This window comes from Falco biarmicus, chromosome 14 (genome assembly GCF_023638135.1).
Source record: "Falco biarmicus isolate bFalBia1 chromosome 14, bFalBia1.pri, whole genome shotgun sequence".
Taxonomy (NCBI): Eukaryota; Metazoa; Chordata; class Aves; order Falconiformes; family Falconidae; genus Falco; species Falco biarmicus.
The window spans coordinates 9,157,238-9,169,527 of NC_079301.1; the positions used below are offsets into that span (position 1 = coordinate 9,157,238).

At 51.8% G+C, this 12,290-nt stretch overlaps 1 protein-coding gene across 1 annotated transcript in view; it reads left to right on the forward strand.

Moving 5' to 3' along the window:
• Nucleotides 1-1,606, forward strand: part of GPC3 (glypican 3) — a 154,971-nt gene extending 153,365 nt beyond the window's left edge. Inside the window, exon 8 of the mRNA XM_056360059.1 lies at nucleotides 314-1,606. Coding sequence (XP_056216034.1) covers nucleotides 314-489 — 176 coding nt within the window. The 3' untranslated portion in view covers nucleotides 490-1,606. The remainder of the gene's footprint in view (nucleotides 1-313) is intronic.
• Nucleotides 1,607-12,290: the final 10,684 nt, after the last annotated feature.

Here is a 12,290-nt window from a genome sequence, read left to right on the forward strand (position 1 = left end):
GTAATCCAGGCCCCCTTATCTCTTTTGCTTTCTTACAGTTGTGAGCTTTCGGTCTTTCCAAGCATAGGGTTTTGTGCAGGGTACTGGGAGGTACTCTGGGACCTGGGCTGGGGGCAGGACTGGCGGCATGTTTGCTAAGCTCTTCTGGCCCATCCACCCCTGTCACGATGCCTTTGACCACACTTGGACCCAGCTGTCCCCAGCTGTCCCCAGCTGCTGGCACGGGCTGCCCTGGGGACCCTGGTGCTGGTGGGCGCAGGATGTGCTGCGCGTCGTGATGCCTGCTGCTAACCGCTTCTCCTTCTGCTTTCAGAGCTGGCATACGACCTGGATATGGACGACACCTCCGCAAACAAGCAGCTTCTGAATCAGCAAAGCAAAGACGACACTGCGGTCCCCAGCAGTGACCCCGGGAGCGCAAACCCCCACCCCAGCCCTGCCGCTGCCATTGCCCTGGTCCTGCTGCTGCTGCTGGGACACCGGCCGTGAGCGGTGCCGATGGCATCGCTCTGTGTCTCTCCATGACTTTTTTAAATGAGGAAGACATTGAGAACCTCTTCTGAAATATATGCACATTTCCAAAGACAGGGCAAATAAGACTTGAGTCAGTTTTATAAAAGAATATGGTATCTTCACACAAAAAACTCCCTAGAAAAGCGTTTGTTCATGGTAAACTAGTAAATACATAACAGTGCTTTTTAAAGATAATAATCGTTTAATATGACAAGGTTTGTTTTAAATTGTGTTCCTTGCAGTTTTTGAAGTCTGAGGTCTCCCTTGCTGTTAAGTTGAAGACTGTATTTCAACTTGAGTTGTTCAAATGTGCATGGGGTACAGAAAACCTATGATTTATGAAATACTCTCAGCAAGATCAGACCTCTGATCTTAGTTGACTTAATACAGATTTTGTCTGTAGTTCAGGCGGGTTTTGTACTAACTACAAATTTGAGGCTTACCCCTAGGAATCTGGCCAGGCACATAATACGGAGCGTGTGTGAAGGCGGGAGAGAGAAGGTCAGACATATAGCAGGAGGAAAGGTGCTGCAGAAGAGGAGTTGTCATGCACTGGGATTGTTGTGAAGATGTGTTCCCATGGGCACAGAGCACATTTGCATCATGGCAAGTTGCAGGTGATTTTGCTGCTTGCCTCCCACCCAGGTTCTGCAAAGCCCTTCAGTGCAGGTGGCCAGTCCTCACCAGCGTCCTCGTGGTGGATCTGGGCTAAGCCCTGCTGCGACCTGCTGGTTGATGGTTGGAGGGCTATCCTCTGGGTTTCAGACACCTCATATCCCATCTACATTGGGGTGAGCACTGGAGCCATACGGTATTCCCGTAATGCAATGCCCTGGTTTTAATCTTCAGAAGTGAAGCACCTCGTTTCCCACTGGAAATCTGCAAACACAGCTCCAGCCAAAGGACAGGCAGCGTGGATGCACACACTGTGCTTGACAGGGACGTGTAACAGGCATCCAACGCATTGTGCTACGAGGGGGGAAAAGAAGAGGATTGGCAGGAACCTGAGGCAGATGAGACTCTTACGTGTTTCTTTGCATGTTACTTTACTTAAGCTATCTCTAAAATAAAGATGGTTGCTCTATAAACAGTGCTCTGGAAGTAGCCTCCCATGTGTGCGAGGCGATGCTCTGCCTTGTTCCTGTTGCCAGCAGTGCCCGGCTCAGGGGCACTGTGGAAAGGCTTGGCGCTTGGCTCAGTCTGATTAAACGGATGGGCTGGGGCTGGGGAGTGTTTGCTTTGGTTTCATTCCTGGCCAAAATGGTTACATATTTCTGTTTAAGATGCTGCCTTTACTCAAGTGATTACATCCACAGTATCTTTAAGCTGCAGTGTGTGGATGTATGCGTGCATACACTCACACGCACATGGATGCTTGAGATATTTGTGTGTCAGGCCTTTTTAAAAGCAATTTTGTGTTTGCGAGAAAGTAGATAAATCCGAACCATGCAACCAGGTGGTTTGCAGAGCGGAAACTTTGCCCAGCCTCAGTGGAGGGGCTGCTCTGCCTGACCCTGATTTGAAGCACTGGGGACTGCATGGAGTGATTCAGGAGCTGTGTTGGAGGGAGAGCTGACTGCTCACCCTGCTCCTCTGCCTGGGGACGTTCACTCCCAATTCATTGTTCCTGATGGAGAGGAGCGAATCTGGGCTGAGCCCCAGCATGACCTGCTGGTTAATGGTCGGAGAACTATCCTCTGGGTTGTGGACCCCTCATGTCCCATCCGCATTGGGGTCAGCGCTGGGGATGTTTGGGCAGTGCTGGTGCTGATTTTTTACATCCATGCTGGTGTGACGCGTATTTGTATTTCACGTGTTCAGAAAAAAAAAAATTGCAATCCTCTCTGTCTCTCAGAATCGCTGCTTGCTGGCAGAGATGTTTCTTCACCCTCGTGCTGCTTTGCTCTCACGCTGGCCCAGCTCTCCCCATCATCCCTGCTCTCCGCACCGCAGCTGGCTGTGCCCATGAGCCTCTGCTCCACCAAAGGGAATATTTTATTAGCGCCACTTGAATTTCCATCGCTTCTTCCCTTCTGATCATTTTCCTTTCATCCTCCTGGAGCGCTGGGGGTGGGAGCAGGCCACTGGGTTTGTTCAGAGATGATACGCTGCCTCTGCCTCACCAGGTACTGCTGGTACCAGTGTGGGGACATTCTGTCCTCTAATATTGTGTTGGAAATATTCTGTGTGCTGCTGCTTCCCTAGATAAGCAGTAGGATGGGATGGTGGCACTGGCTCTTCAGTGCAAGTCCAGCGTGCTTTCCTTCTCTCTCAGGGAGATGGCACGGGCTCTGCCTTGCTGTGTGTCTCACACAGCCTGATGGGTTTTCCTGCTCTGCATCACCGTGGTGCAATGCTGATGCTTCTCCGCAGAACTCTCTGTAGCACGCTGAGCTCGGCTTCCCATTGCACAGACATGCTGTTTAGCAAAGCTATGCTGGTTGGAGACTTTGTTATGATAAGAGATCACAAAAAACAGCCTTTGAACCTGCTACCTGCCAAGTTTTTGAAATAATGCATTATAACTTGAAAAAACAGCTGTTGAATTTTACCCTGCAGTGGGTTTGTGTGCATGTTTTAACAGGGGTTTTGCCAGGGATGCTGTGGCCACTGAAGTGGAATAAAGGTGGCATTCGGTTTTGGGCAGTGTTTCATTTGCATGTCATGAGAAATCAGGAATAATCATTCCCTGGTTTTGCACACACCTCTGCTTACAGTGACCTGTATTGCCATGGGATGGGATGTCTCTGTCAGGAGATGGGCACTGTCATCTCCCCTGTGTGTGTGGACCTGCAGCTCCACGCCTTGTCGCAGCTTTAACCACTAACACGCAGTTTAATCTATTTCTATTACTATTTTTGTTGTTGTATATTAGGATATACATGAGTAATGAGTATACATATCATACATACAAAAATATATGAGTTGGGGAGGTGTGGGGCTTAAGCTGACAGTAGGTGCAGGGCAGCGTCTCGGCTGTGCTCACAGCACCGTAACATGCCAGTATGGCTCCGGGACTGGTGGTGGCCGTGTCTGACCAGTAAGGCATGTGACCAAAGTAAATACCAGTCTGGTTTTCTGCCAGTGGGAAAAGCAGCTGAACAGTGGGGTTTATGTCACAGAGGTGCTTCTGGGAAAAAAAAAAAAAGGGGGGGGGGGGGGGACAACGGGACATTTTCTAGATAATTTCTAGCCTTGCAGTGAAACCCAGAGCCAGTCCTGAGCTGCCACTGACTGAACCCCGAGCCTCCCCGTGCAGAGCCATGGGCTCCCTGGTGCATGTGGCTGCCCTCCGCCCTCCAGCACCGTGTCCCGACAGTGCCTCGTGGCATCGGTGCCTCATGCCAGTGCCAGCTAAAGGGCCAGCGACCTTGGGGAAGGTTTCCAGTCTCGGGTGGTTGAGCCCTTACCCCCTGCCAGTTAACTTTAATGCTTCCTGGCCAGTTTTGCAGCTGTTGTTAAGCTCTAGTGGCAGCAGCGGGGTGGCCAGGAGCCTGGCACCAGAGGGCATGTCCTGTGTGCAGGCAGGAGCGAGCAGCAGCGTGCTGCATGCAAGGCCATTGCCTCTCCGGGCGGGTTTGCAGGCAGCCTTGAAAAGGTGGCGAAGCCGGCACCTTTCCCTGTGTCTGAGGGTGGTGATGAGATGCTAACATGTGCTTAGCATGTGTAATGTATTTCTGTACTAACTATGCATCAAATTATAATTTAAAACCAAAATATTTTTGTTGGATGGGAAGTCCCAGTTCATTAATCAATTGGCTAATAGTTTAGTGCTGGAATGCTATAATCTAATGCACTTAACAGCTGCTAGAAACAGCTGGTCCTCACGGCTCATGCTGTTTTGGGAAGCGAAATCTAGAGCGTCTCGGTTTTGTTTTTCAGGGAGTTTTTCAGAATTGCACGTTCATCTCCCTGAGCAAAGCCCTCAAGCACTCTAGAGCGGGGACCCAGCAGGGATGTAGGACTGGATTCCCAAGGGCTTCCAACCAAAACAAAATGCCCCTTGGACGGAGGATGCAGAGAGCACCAACCATGTCTGCAAACATGGCAGCTGGACATGAGGGTGTTCCTGTGGGTTTGCATAAGGGGGGGACATGTAATCCTGTGCTGCAAGGTGTTTTGATTTGCTTTTGAGTCAAAACCGGTGCATGCTGATCTCCCCAGCCTCGAGGGCACTGGGTTGGGCCACAGGCCAGGCTGCTGGTGAGGTGGCACACTGGGGACCACTGGGTCAGGAGGAGAGAAGGTGACCACCTTGTCCTGCGTTCTTGGAAGTTGCTGGTACATGGTGAGACCTTTGCAGCCATGCAGGAGGTGATGGTGGAGAAAGTCCCAGGGTAGAAGAGGCATGAGGAGCAGGGTACAAGCAGGTGGCTGGCAGGGACCAGACATGGCATGTTGCGTACGTTTCTAAAGTAAAACAAAACTACACAAAGACCTCAAAATGCTCTAAATGGAGTCACGTGCACTTCTGAGACGTCTCCTTCCAACCCTGAGCATGTAGCTCAGTGGTGAGACCAGCCATGGCCAAGTCCACTGGATGAGTCCTGCCCTGCAGACTATCTAGCTCATCTAAGCTAAAGCATTTCAGAAATATCATTTGATTCCCAAACACTTGGGTGCCTTGGTGGGAATTTTCCTGACCATTCCAGTAGCTTAATGATTGACAAATGCTGCTAAAACTTTACCAGATAATGCACTCACACCCCAGAAGCAGGTGTCCATTCCCAGAAACCAAGGGACTTTTCACTGAGCTCTGCATCTGGGGGTAACTTGGCTGGGCTTCAGCAAAATCACAAGTCCTCCTTGTGCATTATTTGTTCCCTTAGCAAGGAGCCAGGTATGGAGCTGTCTGGGGGATGAAATCCTCAGGTGGAGTAGAATGAGGTGAAACTACCCTGTTGGAGGATGCTTGCTGGTCCTCAGCATGGGAATTTGGGTTTTCTATTGGGGATACCGTGAAACACTCCATGTGACACCAAGTGGTGCGTTTTGTTTGGCTCCAGCCTGCGGCTTGCTCATGGAAGACCTTGCTCAAAAGTATAAGTGGGGAAAAAACACAACCCAAGCCCACAAACAACCCCCTAAATAAGCTCGTCAAAATGTTACTCAAGGACATTCCCCAGAGATGACGTAACTGAAATTTTGATATAGGCAGATGAAGCAGTTCTGGCATGTTTATACAGTCAGCAAATTTACTGAAAAGCAGTCGGTATTAATCAAATATAGTTTATTTTGTCAAACATTGTATCCTTCTGAAAATAAACATCTTGGTGGTGTTTTGCTGAGAGCGTGCTAGGATCTGGAGTCCACATCCCTGCCTCGGGCTGCAAAGCGCTGTGTCCCACAGCCCTTCCTGACAGCTAATGCCATTCCCGTGAATGCCGTCATGCCTGGCTCCCGGTGAGGCTCCCTGCAAAGCATGTGCCACTCCTGCAGGGTTGTTTCAGATGTTCCTCAGTAGCCACAGGGACACAGAAGACTTCTCCAAAATGCTCCAGCACATTACCAGTGTTGAAAACCAGACTTTTCCATAGCAGAAGTACAGACCTAGCCTCAACCTCTGAGTTTAGTGGCTGTCTCCTCCCTCGCAGGAGCCCAGCAGAGACCTCAACAACTGCTTGCAACGAGTCAACATGTTTGGGGATCTCTGCCAGCGGTTTCTGTTTGCTTTCGCTGTTCTCTTTGCTATTATTATTTCAGCGCGCAAAGATGCTGCACATCCAGAAAGGAAATCGCTGCTGGATCCAAGCAGCACAACCACCTTCTGCATCCAGCTTTCTGCAGGCAAATCCCTAAAAAGAAGTCGCAAGCCCGCCTGTAGCAGCCTGTATCCCTTCAGTGTCATATTATATTACCATCCACCATGTTAGCAAATGGGAAAATAAGCACGGGCTGGATAGCAAAGCAAGAGGCTGTTTAATTACAGATGTTAAGAAGAATGACGTTTGTGTACATTCCACCCAGAAGTGGATTAAAGTGGTGACCTTTCCCGTGGTGTGAAATGGGTTTGTTGTGGAGCGCAGGCATCTCATGTCACTTCAAGATCTGCCAGACATTTCGTTGCCCCTGTTGTTTATGGTTAATGTTGGATGATGTCTCTTGAAGCTGAATCTCAGCAGCTGACAGCATTTTCTGAGAACTTGTCATCTGGACTCTGTCTAGCAAAATTCCTGGTATTGGGTGTATTTGTTCCCATTTGAAGGAAAAACAATGTTTTCTGGAAAAAGAAAGAAAGAAAAAAAAGTAAAGGGAGGATGGTGACATGAGTGACTCATAATGTTGAGCTGAAACCTGCAGAAGGATCAGCATTTGGCCCAAGGATCCAGACCTGCGCCATGAGTCACTGCTATTGCCTGTCAATATGTGTGTGATAAACATCTCCGGAGTATGGTAGCCAATGCAGGCGCTTCACTGTGGTGGTGCCACAGAGGATTTGAGGTCGACTTTGCTGTGCATGGCCTCCCATGACCACGTCAGAGGAGAGGGATGCTATTTCCAGCCCACACAGGTACCAAGGTGCAACCTGGTCTTGCTTCCTTGCAATCCTTCTAGCAGGGCCTTTGCTCCAGCTCAGTTTTTAGTGTGCTGAACATGCAACCAGCCAGTTCTTTGCTGTTCTGCTCCTGGCAACAATGATAAAGCAGGGCAAGGGAAGAGGAGCTTTCATACCGGTATCACTAGCCTTGGTGGTGTGAAGTCCTCTGCAAAGGACTTGCTCATCACCTTGCTGCACGTCAGAGCAAGACCAAGCTGAGCACTGCAGCCAAAGTGGCCCATAGAAGCCCTTCCCAGAGCTTCCAACAGATGCTGGTAGCTCAGAGGGCCAGGCTGGGCAGCATGGAGATGCTATCTGGTCAAGGAGCAAAGGTGCTAATTGGCTTGGGTAATTGCATAGAAGGTCAGACCCAAGTCTGCAGGTGGACCCTGATTTGGTGATGAATGACTGATGGCAGTAATGAATGACTGGGGCTGCTCTGTGCCTGCGGCCAGGAGCTCTCGATGGCTTTCTCTTAACAGCTTACAGTACAAAAGGATCATGGGGTGGTGCTGCCCTGTGTTTGCTGCCAGCCAGCCTTCCTTGTTCTGGAGAGCCATCAACCTGAAGGTGTGGGTGCATTGCTCTGAGCCTGATGTGTTTAGGTGCTGAGGGTTAGGGTACGTGGTGAGCCCTGTTTCACTTCCCTGTGGTGCTGGGAGGGGGGGCAATGTCTGCTGCGTGTGCTCGGGGTGCAGAGTCCTGGTCCCTGAGGTTATTGCTAGGGACACGATTTGATTCGGGGGGGGTGTGGAGCAGGGTGCTGCAGCTGCCCACTCTCAGCACCTACAAAGGCAGCCGGGGAGCTGGGCGTGCTTTATGGAGGGTGTGTGGGGGCTGTGTTACGGTTAGGCAAGCTGGAGCCTGGAAAAAGAGAAATCTTTCCTAAACCTGGAAATACAGAAAACTTCCATTTTCAATCCCTCCTCTTGCATGTGCTCCAGTCACAAACCACAGAGCCACTTGCCTTCTGGCCATGACTAGTGCCTTTGGCCTTTCCCCGTCACAGCAGTGGGAAGATTTCGGTGCCATCCCAGAGGCTCTGCTGCCCTGCCTGTGGCTGCCAGCCAGCCTGCCCTGCTCCCCGGGGCTCGGGCTGCAGCGGAAACCTCCCAGGAGGCTGGCTCACACCTTGCGGTAAGAGCCACACTGGAGCCTTTTTGGTGCTGCTGTGCTTAGAGATGTGAGGGAAAACCCTTGCAGGGGGTGGAAGGAGTGAGTGTCTCCATCACAGCCCTGCTTTCCTGCCTGCAGCATCAACTGGCTCCCACTCGCCCACGGGGAGGAACTACTGGCTCCCACAGATGCTGGGGGTACTGCTGGGGGGGGCACCTCGAGATGCTCCTGCAGAGAGTGAGGATCACCAAGGGCTGAGCTAGAAAAGAGTGACACCACCCCCCCCCCGGCCCCCCCCCCCCCCACACACACACTTTTCAAGCCATGGCAGAGGTAACACCTCTTTGAAAGGCACAGGGGAGGAGAAAGCCATGGCTCCAGCCTGCAGTGATGCTGCTGTGGGGCTTGGCCGGTCCAGGGGTGCATAATGCAGGGCTGCTTCAGGAGGGAGAAACTTCACTGGCATCACAGGGATTGCCCTTGGACCCATGGCGCTCGGGCAGAAAGGCGGGATAGGGAAGAGAGCTGAGCGGCGTCGGGTAGCTGCGTCCCACAGCCTGGAGACAAATGTTTAGTAGCCGCGTATCTGCTGGTGAAAGACTAGATAGAGATGTGGGTCTTGCACCTTTTAAACACTACATGTCCGTGGACTTGAATGTGGGGATGGGATTTGCATGCTGCTTTATTTATTATTATATAAGCTGTGCCTCGTTTACGGAAACCGCCCTGCTGAGACCAAATGTGTGACCACACAAAAAAAAAAAAAGGGAGGGGGGGGGCAGGGAAATGGAGGCAACCTCTGGTTGCCAGTGCCCCGGCTCCAGCTGTGTGGTGATGCTTGAGGGGAGCTATTGCTGGACCTCCTGCTTCCCCTCGTGCTTTTGCTGCATCGCAAGGCTGAAGGATTTTATCACTAATAATTTCTTTCCTAGGGACAAATGGAGAAGGCCACTGAAGTCGGGGACTAACTTGTCCCCCTGTGGGGCCACTGCTCAGTGGGGTGCAGGTGACAGACACAGGGGGAGATGGCAGCAGCTGCTGCAGGTGGCATAAGCCAGTGTTCCCAATTTTGGGGGGCAGAACAGGGGGTGAGGGAGAAGCAGGAGTGCGCTGGGAGGTCTTGGCACAGGGTGCAGGTAGGGTATGAGCACCAAGAGCAGGAAGGGACCCTGAGATGCTCTGTGTGTGGCTGTTGGATGGCATCAGTGTCACCTCCCTCTGCAGAGACTGCCGCAATGGTCACTCGCTCCAGGGGAGGAAGAGCCTTTGTATGTAAGGGCATGATAATAGTAACTATAATAATAATAATAACAACTGCTGTGTAGCTCATTCTGCACGTGCACTCAAAGCTCTGTGTGGTCCCTGTGCTGCTTGTCTGAAACTTTATTTAAAGAATAATCATGTTAGGCAAGATATGGATAAGTTAATTATTTTTGAGGAGACTGATTGATCCCACTGCCCGATGAGCTGCCAGACTCCACCTCTGGCAACTGTCTGGCAGAAGCCCCTGGTCATTGTGACCTTGACCTGCTAATGCAATCACTAAACGAGTAACTCAAGGTCCTCCTGTTCCTCTGTCTGCTGATTGAGGGATAAGTGGATTCCTGGACCACTATTTAGACAGCTTTTACCACCTCTTTTACAGAGCCTCACATGGCATTTCGGTTAACAGTGCTGTTTGCTCTTGATCTTATTCCTGACAGCGTGGGATGGGCGGGCGGATGGTTTGCAGGGCTGCCGGCAGCGCCTGGCTGGGCTCTGGGTTGCTGGTGAGGGACTCGCTCCTGAGCCCCCTTCTTGTTCCCGTTATTGCTGTGAAATCCACGGGAGAGCCAGCTGCATAAGCAGGGGCAGCTGTGCCTTTTGCAATAAAATTGCTGCTACCTGGGGTGCAAAGAAGTTCAGAGCAAGCCGGTGCCAAGGTGCTTTTCAGAGGGTGCCTGGTGCATGTGGGAAGGATCCGGGGTGCTCTGCATGTCAGGCCAGCTGAACCTGCTCTGCCCCTTTCAGGGGGGTCTTCACCACAAGCGCTGCTTGTCCCTGGGGAGTGTTTGGCCAAGGGTTCTATGCAGTTTGTTGTGCTTCATCCCAAAGTAGTTGCTGTTAACCAAAGTGTTAAATAATTTGCTTGGTGTTCCCAAATGTGATGAGCACTGAGGTGCTCACCTGGTGCAGAAGGTGCTAATGCTTCACCCCTGTCATTTTTCAGCGCTCTTTCCTGCCAGCCTCCCTTTCCATGTGGCCCTGGGCAGGTACATTGATTTCCAAGCTAATGCAAACCTTCATTTTTATATCTTTTTCCACTTGAAAGCACCCCTGCGAGCAAGGCCAGATGCTCTTGCTTTTGAAGCATACATTTGTTGGGAGCTGAGAACATCCCCAGCCCCAATGTTGCTATCACAGAGAGTGCCTTTTGCATCGAAACAGGTCATTGCTCCAGACAACTTGCTCCTCCAGGAGGGTGCTGAGGCAGGAGGGGAGGCTGGTGAAGCTGCCCTGTGTGAGGGGAGGCTGGCACACAGCTTTGCCAGGCGCCCCCAGCCCTGTGATGCTGGGGGCTCACGTGGCTGCAGCTCATGCACCTTCAGTGAGCCTGTTTTGGGAGCAAGCTGCCTCTGGGCACCCTTTGCCCATCCAGCTACAAGCTGGGTGTGCTATGGAGAGGAGGGAAAGCTTGTGGGTCCAGGGACGGAGAAGAAGGGACACAACCAGTGGGAGAGTTGGGACACAGTGGGGGCTGGGAGCTTGTCTGCAGGGTCCAAGCTGAGCCTCCTGTCTGCACAGCTCATCTCTGGCAAGACACAGGCAGCAGCTGCACCATGCCCCAGCAATGGAGGAGCCCATCCTGCGCCAGGTCCTGCAGTCAAGATGTGGCTTAAGTGATTGGGTGAGTGTCTGTGTCTCTGGGACATGTGTGCTGGCTTATGGGCTCTGGAAAAATCTACCCATAGGAGCCAGAGTCACTGTAAATGTCACAGTATCGTCATCCCAGCAGTGTATGAACTGGTGAATGAGGCTCCAAGGCAGCCAGGCCTGCCTTAGAAACCAAACTAAATTTAAAAGAATTTTTAAATTAAGAAATAATTTATTTGGAGTTCCATTCCTGCCATCTGGTTTTGCATGTTTTGGGTGTGAGTTTTCAGTTTTCCCACTGCAGCCATGAGACTTGGAAAAAAAACCAACCCTCCTTAAAGAGCTGAGACAACAATTTCAAGTGCTGGGCACTTAGATTAAGTATTGTGAAACCTAAATTGCAAGAGGTCAGCCCCGCTGATGGTTACTTTCAGACCTGTGTCGCAGAAGAGGAGCGAGCACACAGCTACTTGATGCTTTCTCAACTGAAACAAAGATGTTGTGAGTCAGAATGAAACTTTCCATGGGGAAATTTTGCTTGGCCATTAACAGCAAAAAGTGCTGAGTGCTTTTTTTCCCCTAGTACCAGAGCCTGCGGTGAGCATCTGTACCAGGGGGCTCTGTGGGAGCCGGTTGGTTGGGGGTATGGGGTGCTGATGTGCTGCAGGAAGGCGAGGCAGCAGTTTTGCACGCAGGCAGTTTCAGGAGTATCAGCGCAGCACGGAGGTGATGTCCCTGGAGCTGCTGTTTCATACCAAGGTGGAACCAAGGAGGTGCAAATCATGGCTGTAACAGCCAGTGGGATGCCAGGTCCCCCCTTGAAGGGCTGTGCGGCTGTTGCTCTCCAGACCCATCACCCCCACCGAGTTGCTCCCCAGGGGAAGGGGACATGTGGCTGTGCCTGCACTGGTCATCCTGGGGGCTTCCCAGCCTCTGCACCAGCAGTGCTGAGTGCTGCTCCCACATGGGCTCTGGGAAGCAGAAAGAAGTCCTTTTTTTTTTTTCTTCCTGCTCCCCCCTTCTTTTTTGCTTCCCCATCACGTCCTGGATGTGGCTGGGGACCAAGGGCTCGCCCAGCCCGCCGGCTGGATGTCCAGGGGACTGGAGCGTGCGGGCCAGCCAGCCTCGCCACGCAGTCCTCCGTGCCTCCGCGGCGGGGACAGCCAGGGCAGCACATCAAAGGGGCAGTGGCTGCTCCCACCGTCCCCACCTCGTGTGGGGCACGCTCCCAGCCCAGTGGCGTGGGACCACCCACGCCGCCTGCACATCA